Source organism: Pseudophryne corroboree, chromosome 5 (assembly GCF_028390025.1).
Source record: "Pseudophryne corroboree isolate aPseCor3 chromosome 5, aPseCor3.hap2, whole genome shotgun sequence".
Lineage (NCBI taxonomy): Eukaryota > Metazoa > Chordata > Amphibia > Anura > Myobatrachidae > Pseudophryne > Pseudophryne corroboree.
The window spans coordinates 499,061,406-499,079,587 of record NC_086448.1 but is presented as its reverse complement, the minus strand read 5'-3'; the positions used below and the strand labels follow the sequence as shown (position 1 = coordinate 499,079,587).

Here is an 18,182-nt window from a genome sequence, read left to right as displayed (position 1 = left end):
TTTCTGTCCTCACAGGTAGGAAACACCATTATACAGCAGCTTTTAAAAAAAATAAAGTGTAATGGAGCATTTTTTATACACGTCCTTATCCACAAAAGGCACAACTAAATGGATACTGATAAGCCACAATTAGTAAGCGTGCCATGTTTGTTATGAAGTAGTTGACCAAGACCTTGTTTGTGTGAATGTCTAATTTATGCAGGTGTCTGTAAACGCCTTAAGTTGTGTTTCTGCAGTGAAAGAGGTATATAATGTGCACACTGAGAAGGATACTGTTTACGGTGTATTGTTTAGATGAGCACTATACAGCTCTCTATTTTTTTTTTCTAATAGATTTTCTTCCTGTTTAAATGGACACTTTATCCATGTAATAATGCTGTTATTGACATGAAATGTCCTTTGCTTACATTGTAAAGTTGCAGTAGTTATCACCGCAGTTATCTGTGTGAATGGCTTGTTACTTTACACTGTGCTGCAAGCAGCTAGTCCATAATTGATTAACTGATTGGCATGGAGAACTTGACATTTTGGTCCGTAAGACTCATTCAGAGTATCTAACTCCCGCATCTCTCATCCTCTCTGCTACCCCTGGTTGTTATAGGAGAACAATTTGACCGGTCAGATAATGCTGGAAATGATATATTCACCGCTATTGTTTATCCTTCATGTTGTTCCGTATCTGCTAGCAGCAGTTAGATGATACCTGTTGTTTTTCCTGACAAGTTGACGTTGCTTGCAAGTCATACTGGGAACTGCAATCCTTAACCTCTGCTCCATGTTACCGTTTCTCAAATGGCTGCCATTATTGTAATATTTTAGACTTTACATTGGTATAGATAAGAAATTACAGTATGGTCATTGCTCTACAAAGCTATAAAGCAATCCTTATATGAATAAAATAATATATGGTGGGCTTGTTTTAATTTTAATTTTTTCCCCCCAGGTTTACAAAGTTGAAAAGCCTCAATCTTTCCAACAACAATCTGGGAGAATTTCCACTGGCTGTCTGCAGCATCCCTACTTTAACAGAACTCAACCTTTCCTGCAATGCTCTTGGTGTTATCCCTCCAGCCGTGGGCGACATGAACAAGTATGTATCGCCAGTGAAAGCTATAGTAATGTTTTGTTTTGAACATTTCATTCCTCCGATAACTGTTTATATGGACTGCTTTGAGAGTCACTGTTGGTTCTTCTCACTCCGTATTTTTAAAACTAGCAGAAATTCCATAATGAACTTGGAAAATGCTTTGGCATTTTAGTACCATACTCCTCTGAATCATCCTGTGATGATTTCATTTTTATGCAAAGATAGGATGTGTTACCTAGAAGCCCTAAAGCAAAATCAATATCTAGAGACCTTCTTATCTCTCTATTTTTGTTTCTTTACAAAGGAGTTCACAGGTCATGCTAGTTCAGACAATAGCACGTGTACAATACAATAAAGGTTGAGTCTCCCAAATATCCAAAATACCGAATATTTTAAGTGTGACTAAGATAGTGACACCTTTGTATTCTGGTGGGTTCAATGTACACAAACTTTGTTTCATGCACAAAATTTTACAGAATATTTTATTAAATTACATTTAGGTTATGTGTATAAGGTATATATGAAATAAAATGCATTCTGTGTTTAGATGGGTTCCCATTCCCAAGATATCTCATTATGGTATGCAGATATTCTAAAATACGGAGAATTTGATATCCAAAATAAACGTTTTGGGGTTTTTTCCAAGTATTTTGGATATGGGAGACTCGACCTGCATTTATTAGTAGGTATGGGACAGAAATAGTATTCGCGCACGTTATGTGCACTTATAGCGCTTCTTCCCCTTGCAAGACAGCATTAATTACCAGCAAATAACAGGCGCTAATCGCTCCGACAAATACAGCTATCAATTTTGACAGCTGCAGGTGTTGTTGCTTATTGACCACAGCAGGGACAGTCCTATCCCTTGCTGCATCAACTGCAGGCTCCAGGCTGTACAAAAGATCTTGCGATAATAGCGAGACCTCGCGCATGCCCACTAGAGCTGGGCCGGGAGGATAGACACATCGCATCAGCACTAAGCTTATGTACTGTGCGCTATTAACGGGGATCACCGGAGAGGAGAGTTTTGACTTCCACACTAGTCCAGTACAGTTGTCTTCAAATGGTATTATAGGTCTGTGGCAGTGGCAGTGTCAAGATAAATACAAGGCTAGCATACCCAGCAGGGTAAGGGTCTGTCTGCCTGGTGTACACACAATACCCAGTGCAACCTTATATATTTCTATCTGCACTAATGCCAGACCTGGACCAGCCCTCAAGGGCTGACAAGAGGATGCAGTAGGGCAGAGGGAAGAGAGAAACAGAGGCTTGAGACTGAGGGAGAGATGGCAGAAATAGACAGTGGACGTGAGAAAACAATGGGAAGAGAGAGACAGGGGGAAGCGACAGGCAGAGAATAGAAACAGATATGCAGAAGGAATAGTCAGACAGAGCAGAGAGTGACTGTTCTGAAAGCTGTACAGTACCCTCTGCTGTAAATAATAAAAATGCCATGTGTGTCAGGAGTTGATGATTAAATTGATATCGCCTCCCTATACCATTCCTTCCAGTCTCGCTTACCAGCCTGCTTTTTTGTGCTGGTGATCTTAAGGCTTGGCACCCTCCTTAAGAATAGCTATATCAGTAATGTGCAAAAGTTTTAGGCAGGTGTGGAAGAAATGTTGCAAAGTTAGAATGCTTTCAAAAATAGAAGTGATAATAGTTTATTTCAATTAACAAAAGGCAAGACCTGCTTAGCCGTAAACGCACCTGGTGGGCCAATCCGCTCCTGATTGCAGTTGACATCTTTTTAATGATCTAGCAAGTCTTCCTAATAAGAGGGCCTGCCTGCTTGGCTATTCCACTTAGGGATGTTTGAAACTTCACTGTCTTTATATTGTGAGACAGGGAAGAACCAAATAACCACCTGACTCAAATAGTTGGCCATGTAATAATGTTGAACATCAAGGAAGTCACTACCACCATTTTGTGGTTGGTAGAGTTGAGAAGCTTGTTTTAGAATGTAACTGCTCAACACAATAAACGCAAACCATTTATGGATCAGTAAAACCAGAAGGTGTACTTCTGCCAGCAGTTGCTGTAAAGGTATAGGAGACTTTGCAATAGAGCTGTTTTTAATTACAATCTTTTCTAAATATGCTATTAATTGTTGCTACTTGGATATATCCACATTGCTGAAAATTATGAGTAGAAGAAACCTTTCTTTGGGCAAGATTCAATTCTTCGGGAATTTGCTCCCAGTGCTATGTATACAGTGCCCTATGACATCCGACGATGGGATATCTTCTCACAGGCACAGAGGGGTGTGAGCATAAATCTGACAAAAGTGCCGTAGCAATGCTGATTTCTGCCCTTAGCACGGTGGAATCAGCGTGGCGTCGGGCACTTAAATCTGAGAATGCCAGTTCTTCCAACAAAACAACCTGTTTAGTTTGGGAGAACGGGCTTTCTCCGACTTACCACTGTGCTGTATTGAACAGCTACTGGAGCTTATTCCAGGAGCTTTTCAACTCTCTCCAAATTGAGTCGTGCCCTTTGAGATAGATTAGTGGGGTATTTTTATCTTATTGGAAATGTATAATTGGTCCAACAAGTGGAGGAATTGGGAGGGGCAGTATGTTGTAAGGTCTTTGCAAGAATCATCACATACTGTAATGTTCCTGAATGGATTTCATGTATTGAAAACTAGAAAAAAAAAAGTGTAGTCCCTTGTAATAGCCTTGTCTACATTTCGCAAAGTCACATAAAATTCATGTGAAAGTACAATTGACTTCCCCAACCCCCCCCACCCCCCACCCCCCACAGTGCCCTTGTTATATTCCGCTCCTTATTACATCATTTAACCACTTAACTGGCATTAATTTATAGGATACGACCACAACCAGGAGTGCATTGCCTGACCAGGTCGTATCCTATGGGGTATAATCAGTTGATGTCGGATCCGACATCTGAGTATTCAATGAGCGGCCAAATCTGACAGGATTTAGCCGCTCACGACAATGCCAATCTGACTTTCACTAAAGCGTGTGCAGAGATCAGCTGCAGAATGGGTGTCTAATAATCAGTCCCCAATGAATTACGCTCTGCATAAGGTGAATAGGAGGGGCTGTGATGGGGGGAGGACATGGAGTTTTTTGTTGTTTTATTTGTATTGGGGTGGATGGGGGCACTCTCACAGGGATACATTACCAGTAGGGGATAACATAGTAACTAAGGTCGAAAAAAGACAATTGTCCATAGAGTTTAACCTATTTGTGGTCTCCTATGCAGTCCTATTATAGGACTAGTTATTTTTATGTCAGGACTAGTTATATTAACTATAAAGCGTGACTACGCACCATAACCCTGAATATCTTTATCCAATAGGAATTTATCTAACCCATTCTTAAAGGTGTTGACTGAGTCCGCTGTTACTACTCTCTCAGGCAGGGAATTCCAAACACGTATTGTCCTTACTGTGAAAAAACCTTTTCGCCTCAATGTGCGGAAACGCCAGAGGTTGATCATGTCCCCTCTTATACCCCTTTTCCACTAGCTCTTTTAAACACGGGTAAATGCGCGGGGGCGCGCATTTACCCGTGTTTTTCCCTAGTGGAAACGGGTCCCCCGGCAGGGGGCTGCAGCACGGGTCCCCCGGCAGGAGGCTGTAGCACGGGTCGCAGCCGTGTCAGACGACACGGCTGCGACCCGTGCTACGCTAGTGGAAAAGGGGTATAAGTCTCCTCTTTCCAATGTAAAGATGCCTAGCCTAGCAAGCCTTTCCTCATATTCCAGCGTCTCCATGCCCTTGATTAGTTTGGTCGCCCGCCTCTGAACCTTTTCTAGCTCCAGGATATCCTTTTTGTAATATGGTGCCCAAAATTGCACACAGTATTCAAGATGTGCCCTCACTAGTGATTTATATAATAGGGGTATAATACTCTCGTCCCTTGCATCAATTCACCGTTTTCTGCATGCTAATATCTTATTAGTCTTCTTTGCTGCACTCCTACTTTGGGTACTGCTGCTTAATTTGTTATCTATGTGAACCCCTAAGTCTTTTTCCAGTACAGAATCCCCTAAAATTACCCCATTTAGTATGTAGGTATTATTTTTGGTCTTGCCCCCACAGTGCATTACCTTACACTTGTCTGTGTTGAATCTCATTCTCCATTTTGCCGCCCATGCTTCCAGTTTAATTAAGTCGTTCTGAAGAGACTCAGCATCCCCCTCCGTATTTATAACCTTACACAATTTGGTGTCATCTGCGAAAATTTACACCATGCTCTCTAGACCTACTGTTAGGTCGTTGATGAAAATGTTGAACAAAAGTGGTCCAAGTACAGACCCTTGTAGCACACAGCTTAGTACTTTAGTCCAATTTGAAAATGATCCATTGACCACAACGCTCTGCTACCTATTATCTAACCAATTACTAATACAAGTGCATATTGTGCTCCCTAGCCCTATTTCTTGTAGCTTATAGATAAGACGCATGTGTGGTACAGTATCGAAAGCTTTGGCAAAGTCTTAAAAGATTACATCCACCTCCTTACCCTGATGATGATGATGATGCTGGGGATTCTTTTGCCCCATTTTTCTACTCTAGAGAAGTATTTTACAATCGAGGCCTCTGGAATTCGTGGGGGGATACATTTTTTTTTTTAAATTAAATATTTCATTATATTTTTAAAAATACATGTTCAACTTTTAAATTAAAAAAGAAATACAATTTCTGACTCTCTTTTTTTGGTGGAAAAAAATCTGTCCGTCAAGTGATTAACACTAGTCCACTGAGATTTCTGAGCATATACATGTATGTGACTTTGTTTTTATTTTTTTAGTTTGCAAACGCTTCTTCTAGATGGCAACTACCTCCAGACACTCCCTACAGAAATGGGGAATATGAGCCAGCTAAGCTACTTGGGCCTGTCTTTCAATGAGTTCACTGAAATACCTGAAGTATTGGAGAAAATGGCTGCTATGGACAAGCTGTGCATGCCTGGGAATTCTTTGCACGTGTTATGGCTAAAGACCCTCAGACGAATGCCTCAGATCAAGCATGTGGATTTGAGGTATGGATTACATAACTTGCAGGATCAGAAATACTTAAAGTAACTGGCTAATTTTTCTTAATTTCCATGTGAGAAGTGTGTGTAACAAATGTCAACTCTGTGATCAGTTTGTTAAAAGCCACCTTTTTGTTTGTCCCCACTGACATTGTAAAGTCATGTGACATTTGGCAGCACTAATGTATGCTCTGCTGAACACTTAGGGGGATATTCAATTGTTTGAAAAGTCAGTTGGGTGTCTGTTTTTTCTAATAGACAGGAAAAAATAGACACCCAACCAACTTTTCAAACATTTGAATTCCCCCCTTAGAATGGTACTATGGACTCAGTTGGTTGCGATGGTCATGATGTGCCAATCAAGAAACTGACATCTCTACCAGCAACATTGCTAATTTTATTTCACTTCCCATAGAGGTGCTTATGGAAACTAGCGATGTTGCAGGTGCCGTAATTTGCCGTAAATATGTATGCAGTCGAACATAGTGAACTGCTTTAGCGGAATAATGCCCTTTACAAATTAATTGCCCCCTTAATCTCTATACTTCAGACTGACCGTGGCTGATTCCTTTCTTTTTGTAGATAGGGACAGAAAAATAAAGGATAGACCACAAACTCATCTTCCGAAGAAACTGGTGCCAATGGTAACTCGGAAACAATGGAAACTCCCTAGATTGGCCACCAGCCCACCTTTCTATGGGCTCTGTATAACACAAAATGACTAGATGCTTGTACAGAAAATTACTTCCTGATTTATCACTTGTAAAACCAGTTTAAGAATGCTTGTTGGTCAAAGATTTTTTTTTTTACATTCTGCACATACCTTAGAAGCTAAAATCTTTCTCACTCAGATTTGTTTTTTTCCATCAAAGTAACACTAGTAGTGCTGCATTGTGTACGTGACTCGAGGGGAAGTTAAATGGTCTATTTCCAGATAACTACACAACATCATTTACTATGGCTGTAGCTGTACAGAATGAGACACATTAAGCAATGCACAAACAGAAAATGGATTACTTCATACATTATGGATAGTGACATTTTCTGCGCATTGATCTAGCATTTACAAGTGTCTAGCTGTGAATTACTTCTCCGTCTTATAGAAGTCTCCATATCTGTGTATGCGACTTGCTGCTCACCACCATTGGCTTTGTACTTTATGGGGGGTATTCATCTGAAGTCGGAAGCTGCCGTCTTGTCGCAAAAACGTCAGTTTCCGACTTTTTTTTAGGTTGGAAGGGGTTTCCGACCTATTCAATGCTGTTTTCTTTTGTCCGACAAGTTGGGAATTCCGACATGTCGGGAAACACGTGGATCGGCGGATTAGCCACGGATCCACGTGTTTTGTCGGATTCCGCGGCTAAATCCGACAGATTTTGGCCCGGTTCCAACAATGTCAATCCGACTTTAAAAGAAGTCGGATTGGCATTGTCATGAACGGACAAATCTTGTCGGATTTGGCAGCTTATTGAATACTCAGATGTCTGATCCTTTCCGTCGGAAAGGATCCGACATCTATTGAATACACCCCTATATATTTACAGTAACTCTAACTAATGTTTGACTAGTGCTGGGACACCAGATTTCTAATATAAAACTTTGGAACGATGGTGATAGTGACTACAAGCATACAGTTTCAAAAAGCATTCCGCATATCAATTTAAAAACTCGTATTTTTTTTATTTTTATTTTTTTATACTGCTTGTTTTACTTATATTGAAGAAGAGCAGACGGGTAAACATGAAGCCTTAGCATCTGGAACAAGTGTTTGCTATGTCACCCCACACCTTGCATTTTGGAGCTGGTGTTCATAATGAATTGCTATTTGCAGTCATTTTCAGCATGCCCCCCTGCACACATTCTTCCCTGCATACCAACAGACCACCCCCCCCTCTTCATAAATGTACGACACATTGGTCCCCACATTAACTTTTTTTCTTACCCGATTCTCCTGTAGTGCTGTGAGAAGTTGAACCTTGACAAAACTTCAGCAGTTGCATGACCATATCAGCAGGAAGTCTTCTGATTGTGAACTACTATGCTAGTTCCTTTCCCCAGCAGTCTATTAACATCTTGTGAGGGCCAAAACATGCACCTAGAAAGTGCCCCCATCTGGCCCTGGCAGCCAGAGCACAAGCTCCACCATACGCTACACACCTGAAGGAGGAAATCAACTAATGTTTAGTTTAAGTACTGTAGGATAGCAATATGTTTTGTGCAAAATACAGATATTGAAAGCTTGCACACTATGTAGACAAAAGTGATTGGATGCCCTACCCCCCATAACCCAACCCCCCCATAAGCGAAATGTTGTGCTCCTGCAGCTGACAAGTGTTTGTGAAGGTATAAATCGGGTAGAGGGGAACTGATTAGATCCAGTCCAGATCTTAACCCCATTGAGAACCTCTAGGACGATTCAGAGCAGTTTGTTCTACACCGACTCGAACTTCAGTGTCACAGCTGGTTACTGGACTTAAGCGGAATGGCAAAACATACCACCTGCAGTTGTCCAGGAACTTATACCCCTTTTCCACTAGCGTAGCACGGGTCGCAGCCGTGTCGTCTGACACGGCTGCGACCCGTGCTACAGCCCCCTGCAGACAGCGCTCACCAACCCGGCAATTGCCGGGTTGGTGACGCGCTAGTGACGTGGCAGGGGCGGCGCTGGGAGATCACATGATCTCCCAGCGCCGCCCTCCCTATGCACTGTGAATGGGAGCCGTGTCGCCTCGACACGGCTCCCGTTCACACTAGACAGCTAGCCGGGTTGAACACGTGTTCAACCCGGCTAGCTACCAGGGTAGGATTCCCGGATCACTTGATCCGGGAATTTGCCGGGGGACGCGTTTCCACTAGGGAAAAACACGGGTAAATGCGCTCCCCCGCGCATTTACCCGTGTTTAAAAGAGCTAGTGGAAAAGGGGTATAATTGACAGTTTGCCAAGAAGGCTGTCTGCAGTAATCACTGCACGTGATCAGAGGCGAATCTACTATGAAACTAATGTGGCTTAAGCTTCAGGGCGCCTAATCCTGGAGGGGCCCATTTTCACCTCTTGTGTTTATGTACTGTATGGCTATAGCTTGTCACCAGTAACACCATGACATCCAGGCTTCTTGTACAGCATAGCAGCTATTACAGCTTGGATGTGTGTCGCTTAGTACCACAGGAGCTGCTGGGAGTTGTAGTCTAGCTCTGTGATTTGTGCTCTATAAACAGCGTGAAACATGTATTCGCTTTAAACTACAATTCCCGACAGCCTGCAGAACTTTGTGACATTCCCAGAAATGGTGGAGCCTGAGACGTCCCATCCTAGGGAGGAGGCTGGGAGCAATGAAAGGGGAGAAGGAGCCTGGGACAAGGAGGTGTCTAATAAGGTCATTTTGCTTGTGCTGAGCGGAGTGCTGTCAGGTGTTTATTGAAGAGCAAAGGGGGGGGGTGTTGTGATGTGTGTTGATGAAGTGGGGTTTCCATCTGGTGATTATTGAGAGAAGGGGTGGTGTTGGGTAATTATTGAAGCAATGAGTGCTGTGATAGGTAGACATTAAAGGGGCCAGGGGGTGGGGTGCTGTAACCAGACCTGCCCTAGACTCTTCACCCTGTCACCCACCACATTTGCCCCGCAGACTCTCTCACCGTATTGCCCGCCACATTTGCCGCTGCAAACTCACCGTGCCAAATACCGGCCCTGTCCCAGCAGACACAGGCTAGTGGGAATGGGCTCATTGTATGGACCATTTTCAAGGACTCCACCTCACCCATTTGGTCATCGTGGTCCTTGCAAGGGCAGCAATGCCATTTTGACATTGTTGGATGTTGTCCTATGGTTGCTGGTAGCGAAGCGGCCTCCGTTACAGCTCAAGCTTCAGAGCTCCAAACATGTAGGATTCGCCACTGCACGTTGTGGCCCTACAAAGTACTGATGTCCGTAAAATGTCATTGATCTATTTGCTGTCTGTGTACAATCACTTTTGACTACATAGTGTATGTGGAATTGTGCTTAAGTTTAGCTCCCTGATTTACAGATATTAAAGTAAATTGTATTTCCGACATCAACTTATTTCATAATTTTATTAAATGCAAATAAGGCATCTCATATTTCCAGTGACCACCAGCTTCTGTAGTTTGTATGCCAGACCACTACTATATATATTTTTGTCATGGATACGTCTTGTCCTTTCTACAGACTTAAATATTAATAAAACCAAACTTTAAAAATAAAAAAGTGATACACTAGATTTGTGTAGTTTTCTTTCTTTTAGTATAGAAGGATACGGACACCCGATGTCTACCCAGTACTCAATGTGTGTTTGTATTACCGATGAAGGAGGAAGATAAGGATCCCAAATGTACGATGTTTGGGGGGTGCTTTAGAGTGCCAGTAGGGGCTTCCACAATTACAAATAATTATTTGTGTTTGTTAGATATGTGAAAATGTTTACTTGTGTGCTATTTCCTTTACCCAGAAATGAAGTGATTGACACACGTTTGCATTGGTTTTCTGGCCAGGCTGAATACGATCAGAAGTTTGTTGGTAGATGAAGTAGACTTCCTGCTTCATGTCACCCAGTTGGATCTGCGAGATAACAAGTTGACAGATCTTGATGTTACTTGTTTAAGCAACTTGGAAGTCCTGCACTGTGAGAGGAACAGATTGACCTCCCTTAAAATCAGTGGATACTACCTGAAGGCTCTTTATGCATCATCTAACGGTACTTGAAGATGTTCCAAATGCTATGTAACAAATCTTGTTTGTTTGTTTTTCCAATTATTAATCTGTTCTTAAATGCTTATACAGTAAATTAGTTATTCAATCTGCATTTCTCATCTGTACCATACTGTATTTGGCTGCTAACTATACATAATGTAGGCAATAGACAAGATTGATCACAATGTTCTTCAGTCTCACACTCTTAAAAGATAAATTCAGCTGAAAAAATGTTTTTGTTCAGATCCCACCTTGCCCCAAGCAGCGGTATTAGTGGCCCATTCCAGTTCCCTCCACCATTTCAGCTGCCCACTAGCCTTACCGCCACACAAATATACATCCCAGAAAACCTATGCAGTTCTTACAGTGGACTTTCTCCCATCACTTTCTAGTACTCTGTAAATAAAAGAATGGATCAATGCTTTTATCTTACCAGACTAGGACCCTGATTTTGGTAGTTATTCATGCAGTTTTTAAGTGGATATCTGCACAAATTATTTATTACACTTTTATTTTGTTTGAGTTTTTTTTTTTTTCCCATTTAATGTAATTAAAGTTATGTCTTCCGGACCTCATTGGATTTGTTTGGTGTTTTAGAGCTCACCCACCTGGATGTGTATCCGGACCCTTCGTATCTTGCTTTCATGGATGTTTCCAGGTAAAATCATCTAAATAATTACAATTTCAGGCAATTGATAAAAGTATACCTTGTTAAGGTAATTAATGTAGACCTGCCCTTTTTTCATAAATGAGCATGCTTACAACTATGGAGACTGACCAAAAAGTATTTGGTGACCGGATTCAGACATGTTGACCCTCTACGTTTCACTGTACATTTTAAGATGTAAGAGAATGTGCATGGTGTTTATCAGGAAATTATTTGAACATGACAGCTATGATCTGCTGAACATGACCTAATTCAGTGCTTCAGTGGCAGCAAAAGACCAGGTTCAGCACATTATGTAAAATTATTGCTAGGCTGCATAAGTGGAAAGCTGAGTGTGTGATTACCTGTTCAGTGTACGCATTCTGAGACCTTTTTTTGAATACTGCAGGTTAATCTTTAGCTTGGATAATGACTGAAATGTGTGTAAAGGCCAAGAACCACTTAACAATGTGTTACCCTTGCATAGGAATATTTGCTTATCATTTTACAACACTTACTAAAGTTGACTCATCCAATAATACTCCAGTTGTGTTTGACTTGATTTCAGGGTTCTGAAAATCTTTTATACCTGGTCATAGGCTTGTGGCTTTGTCTTGTACAAATGATAATATGGTTTCGATGAGGATGGTTTGGAAAGTTATCCTTTTTCTTGGGAACACTTGTCGTTCCCAAGCATAGTTGAAGATTATTGCGCTAATATTTTCTAAGAGCCCAAAGATGCATTTGTGCTCTGTGCACATAATGCCCTATTTACAGCATAAGGAAAACTAAATCTAGAAGTATTTGGCACCCGTACCACTTGCAGTATCTGCTGTTTTAGCGGAACGCCATTCCTTATGTTCCTTTTTTTTCCTGAAAGTACCCCTTGTACCAGTGACTTCTAGAAAGTAGCAGATCGTCCTGACCTATGCAAATCTGTGACACCTGCAGGTGGTGGTAGTGCGGTCAGTGTAATGCTCTAGTAATCACATGTAATGAACCCTTCTTTACCTTGCACTCATTCTATGGTACACCTGTTGTCTGGTGCATTTAGCTGCTAGTGAAGCACTTTGGTATCGTTACTGCTTCGGAAACAAATACACCATTATATGCTGTTTTATTCACTTTTGCTGCCCTATAATAGCAAACATATTTAAAATGTAAAAAGCTGTTCACAAGAAGCCTTCATGTTCTCCACAGGAATTGCCTGGATTGCCTGCCTGAATGGGTTAGTGAGCGGAAAAGCCTTGAGGTGCTGGATGTCAGCTACAATCACCTGACTGAGCTTCCTGCCCGGTGAGTGATGCTGCAAATAATATACCAGTGCTGCAGAAGTGTTTGAGGGTAAATATGTGATAAACTGTGACTCTCCACAGAAGTGTGTGGTACTGACAGCATACACTGCTCTCTGTCAAAGTGTTTATCAAATATGTAATATTTGGATAATGCAATAAGGGATATGTAAGTTTAACTGTTGCACTGTAATGACGACTTATAAAGCTTTGGTGGCAACAAATGTCAATTTTAAACTATTCATTTTCATTTTATTTATTAATGAAACTATTTTGTAAGTATATATACTGGTCTAATCTTTGGTGTTAGAGAAGTGACTGCCATTTATTTTCCTTTCTTTAGTATAGACAAACATTATTGCAGCTACTTTTTGTTACTAAACTCCCAGTACCACACACACGGGCTGGCAGGAAACGTTGGCACGGAGGGCACACAAGTATGAATCATAGCATCTGCCTACCCTTGGTGGTATTCGGTATAGATGACAGGCACATTTTTCAAAGGAGAAAAACATTTCTGCTGGAGGAAACTGGTTTCTTTGTCCACATAGGAGGTAGGGTTTTCCAAGGGTGACCAACCAGTCAGAGACAAAGAGCCAAAAAATCTAGTTAGGTACATTAAAGCCGTCATCAAGCCAAAGGTACGCATGCAAAAAAGGGGTGCTAGGCCACGCCCCTGGTATAAAATACATTTAAAAAGCCACTACCACATAAAATAATACACTTCAGCTCCCCTATATGTCAATCCAGCCAGCACCCTGCTGCATCACTCCAGCCAGCTCTCCCATGTGTCACTCCTGCTAGCACCCTTCTGTGTTACTCCAGCCAGCTCACCCATGTGTCACTACTCCCAGCACCCTACTGGGTCACTCCAGCCAGTTACTCCATGTGTCACTCCTGCTACCACCCTCCTATGTCACTTTAGCCAGATCCCCATGAGTCACCCCTGCCAGCACTCTCCTGTGTCACTCCATCCAGCTCCCCCTTGTGTCACTACAGCCCACCCTCGTGTCACCACAGCCCCTACAACTTGTGCCATTGCAGCAGCCCCTATTGTGTCCTCTGTTTGCCAGTAGGTGTCTCACCTCTAGTATCTGGCTCCCTCAATTCTCAGTGCTCATAGTGCTGCTGTGTGTCTGGCTGGAGTGCAGCAGTTTCCGGATCTATTGTGGTCATGTGATTGAGTGTTGGGGAGCGACATTTGAATAAAGAAAGAGCCTCATGCGGCTCAAGAGCCACTGGTTGGCCACCGCTGCTTTAATTTATTGATAGGGTGCTACCTGTGATCAGACCAGTTGGAGCACTGTACAGTGTTCATCACTAAACCTATCCCTTCAGCAAGAACCTTATCTAAAGTATTAATAAGCATGTTGTGGGTAAAGAAATGCCGAAATGTTTCTGGATATCAGTCCTACCTTGTGAAAGGACATCGTTGGAAGTTCACTGCTGTCCAAGTGTTGAAGAAGATCAATACAGCCATGTTATATAGTACAGGTTGAGTATCCCTTATCCAAAATGCTTGGGACCAGAGGTATTTTGGATATCGGATTTTTCCGTATTTTGGAATAATTGCATTTCATAATGAGATATCATGGCGATGGGACCTAAATCTAAGCACAGAATGTATTTGTTACATATACACCTTATACACACAGCCTGAAGGTAATTTTAGCCAATATTTTTTTATAACTTTGTGCATTAAACAAAGTGTGTGTACATTCACACAATTCATTTATGTTTCATATATACCTTATACACACATCCTGAAGGTCATTTAATACAATATGTATAATAACTTTGTGTATTAAACAAAGTTTGTGTACATTGAGCCATCAAAAAACAAAGGTTTCACTATCTCACTCAAAAAAGTCCGTATTTCGGAATATTTGGATATGGGATACTCGGGTGGTCTTCAGTATGCCGACTGACGGGATCCCGGCGCACAGTATACCGGCGCCGGGATCCCGACAGCCGGCATACCGACACTTATTCTCCCTCGTGGGGGTCCACGACCCCCCTGGAGGGAGAATAAAATAGCGTGGCGCGGCGAGCCCGCAAGGGGCTCATTTGCGCTCGCCACACTGTCGGTAAGCCGGCAGTCGGGCGCCGGTATGCTGGTCGCCGGGAGCCCGACCGCCGGCATACCATAGTGAACCCGGGATACTCAACCTGTATTTCTATTATTGCGGGCTAAATACAGTTGTTAAAAATAAAATGAATGTCATCTGGTTGAACCATTCATTGAGGGGTATTCAGTTGTTTCAAAAGTCAGCAGGGTGTCTGTTTTTTCCTATCTAATGGACAGGAAAAACCAGACACCCATCGGACTATTCAAACAATTGAATTCCACCCATATGTTCATCCTGTTTCTAAAAAGTAGCAGATCTCCCTGACCTATGTAAAGCTGTGACAGCTGCTGGTAGTGGTTGTAGTGCAGACACTGTAATGCTCTAGTAATCACATGTAGTGAGCACTTCCTTACATTGCGCTCTTTCCATGGTACACCTACTCTTTTGGTGCATCTAGCTGCTAGTGAAGGCCTTATGTATCATAACTGCTTCGGAGTCAAATATACCATTATAGGCAGTTTTGTTATATTTTGGTGCCCTATTATAGCAAGAGTTAATAATGTTGAAAACTTTTCAGAGAGCTCTTGTGTTCTCGACAGGAGTTACCTGGGTTACCAGTTGGATTGAAAATGGTTGTGCATAACAATAAAACCTTTAAATGTGGGACTGACGGCAAAGCTAGCAGAGGGTGGCTTATCTGTGTTCCATAATCATCCAGTTACTTTAAAAAATATATATTTTTGCTTTCCTTTAGTCTGTTTAACTTCTGTTTAGGAATCTTTTTTATTTTTCCTCATTCCAGTACATAAATTATTAATATACAGAATTTGCTCTAGCTGTGTATAACGCACTGCCATGTGTCTGACACAACTGGTAGTCTGAACAGCACATATCCTGCACTCATTGGCAATATTTCTTTCAAGAAACATGACAAAATCCATGGGCTGTGACGGCAAACACTTAATTTTTTGACAAAAAGCTGCCCTTGCTGTTAATTCTTTGTTACATCTGCTAAGGAGAAGCTCACAGTGTCTCCATGTTCCTAGTGAATTTCTGCATTGCCATCTTATACATATTGGTACAGTAACAAATGTCTAACACCACTATGTATAGCTAATATGACGTTTGTGGGTTTTTTTTTTTTGTTATTGACCATTTTAGGATAACCAAAATGTATTTTTGTGTTAGCAGCATCAACCGGTTGTAGTTCCATTAGTACATTTTTTATTAATGCAGATGTGCTAAGTTGTTGAACAGCTGACACGTTAGTATAACCTTTTTGTATAACATAATTTCCCAGGCTGGTTTACATTGTATATTTCTGCTCTTGGCACACAGGCTGTTCTGTGCCAGTGGTCTGCGGAAACTGCTTGCAGGATATAATCATCTTCATCGGCTTCCAGAACATGTTGAGCGCACCCAACTTGAGATACTGGATGTGCAGCATAACCAGCTCCTGGAGCTCCCAGCCAACTTGTTGATAAAATCAGACAGGTAACACAACTGTAAACAACTATTTTACTACACATTATAATAATCGCATAGTAATACATACCATTGAGATTCTATCACAGATATTTCTGTGAAGATTCAGCGTTCATGGGTTATAATTTGGGTTTCCTGTTTCAAGTATCTTATTTCAACAAACCATGAGAGTTACTTGAGGGTGCAAAAAAAAATATATATATAAAAAAATAAAAAAAAAGATATCTAGATAGATATAGATAGATATATATATATATATATATATATATATATAGAGAGAGAGAGAGAGAGAGCGCCTATCTACCAGTGTAATTATTTCCTTGGCTGGAATGTCTGCATCTGTTTTTGAAATTAAAATTGAGAAAAAATCTCTGCAATTTAAATCTAGTTGTTTAATCAGCTGTTGTTGAACTACACATCCCAGCATGCCCTGCTACAGTTTTAGCATGGCCTAATAGCAAAACTGTAGCAGGTCATGCTGGGATGTGTAGTTCAACAACAGCTGGAGTGGCAAAGGTTCCCCATCACCGTTTTAAAATAACATTGATTAAATTGTCTGGGCATGACTGTTGGTGAGCAATCCTAACCTGCTACTGCTAATTATGCTATACTTTGTGACCGGCTTCATTATCTTGGGCAGGTAGCCTTGCACCTTTTCTTACCTTCTGTTTTCAGAAGCAAACCTCATCAGGTGATCTGAAAAGTTTATCAAGGTAGCAGACAAAAGTTTATCAAGGTAGCAGACAATGTGTTTTTGTGAAGGTAATTACTAGTGAAGCATGTGACCGACTTGTCCTTGTCAGGTGAAACAAGCTGCCGGAGTACTTTTACCTTCTATGATTAAATCAGTCAATGCCTCTATTCATTCCTAGAGTACTTGTTATATTTTCAAACATTTTTGAAACAGACAACGGGCTCAGGACCATGTTTTTCCACTATTACTTCGCTTTGTAATGGCATGTAAAAATAAAAAAATACAATGTATACACATTCTAAAAATACAGGACAAATTTTTTATTTAAACTCTTGTTTACTTGAATTGTGGTATTGACAGACAAATCGTATCCAGAAATTATGTTCAAATAAAAATGCTACGCTAAAATATATATATATTTTTTTTAAGTCTGTGCCAATTATGAGATCAGACCAGATAGTTCGGAGGTTATGTAGTTCCAGGTTTCCTTATAAACATTTAACTCATAATAGAAAAGAGAACATTATAGGGAAAACTTAAATTAGCCATGGTAATTTACAGTGGGCTTATTGTTCCCCTGGGTTATGCAATTGTCCCCGAGGTCAGCTGGAGGCTGCACTTAATGGGGATTTTTCTTTCAAAACCTGAGCCAGGCACTACTACCACTCAAAAAATAAAAACCTATGTTAAATAGTCTGTATTAGCCGCAGCAGGGTTAACACACAGGTCCAGGAACTTTTGACTGGATTCTATGTGTTAACACCCGAAAACAGATAATTTAACAGGTGAAAAAACTGAATCTAATTGAATAGCTCAAAGCTAAAAAGCGTGGAAATAGCTTGAGGTTACCCCTGTTTTTGCCTCCTCAAACATTTAATTGAATGTATGAAATTTCTATTTCCCTGTAAACTTGCAAGCAGGCCCATCTTACCTCTGTCTGTTATTACTCCACCCTGTTTTGTTACTGATATCTTCCTAATTGTAAAGTGTAACAGAACAACCCAAAAAAAAAAAACACTTAAAATCTCCTGAAGCCTAAAACATGTTAAGTGAAAATAAAGCATTTAAATTCACGAATTACTTAATTACCAGTTATTTTTATATAGCGCACACATATTTCGCAGAGATTTACAGAGAATATTCAGCCATTCACATAATTCCTGCTCCAGGGGACCTTACAATCTATATTCCCTA

The 18,182-nt window shown here is 41.0% G+C and overlaps 1 protein-coding gene across 2 annotated transcripts in view; it reads left to right on the top strand.

Moving 5' to 3' along the window:
• The window catches only part of PHLPP1 (PH domain and leucine rich repeat protein phosphatase 1), a 257,789-nt gene that overhangs the window by 180,513 nt on the left and 59,094 nt on the right, over positions 1–18,182 (top strand). For both annotated transcript variants that reach the window (XM_063922998.1, XM_063922997.1), the window contains exons 5-10: positions 944–1,090; positions 5,872–6,102; positions 10,604–10,806; positions 11,400–11,460; positions 12,649–12,744; positions 16,148–16,303. In XM_063922998.1, coding sequence (XP_063779068.1) covers positions 944–1,090; positions 5,872–6,102; positions 10,604–10,806; positions 11,400–11,460; positions 12,649–12,744; positions 16,148–16,303 — 894 coding nt within the window. The remainder of the gene's footprint in view (positions 1–943; positions 1,091–5,871; positions 6,103–10,603; positions 10,807–11,399; positions 11,461–12,648; positions 12,745–16,147; positions 16,304–18,182) is intronic.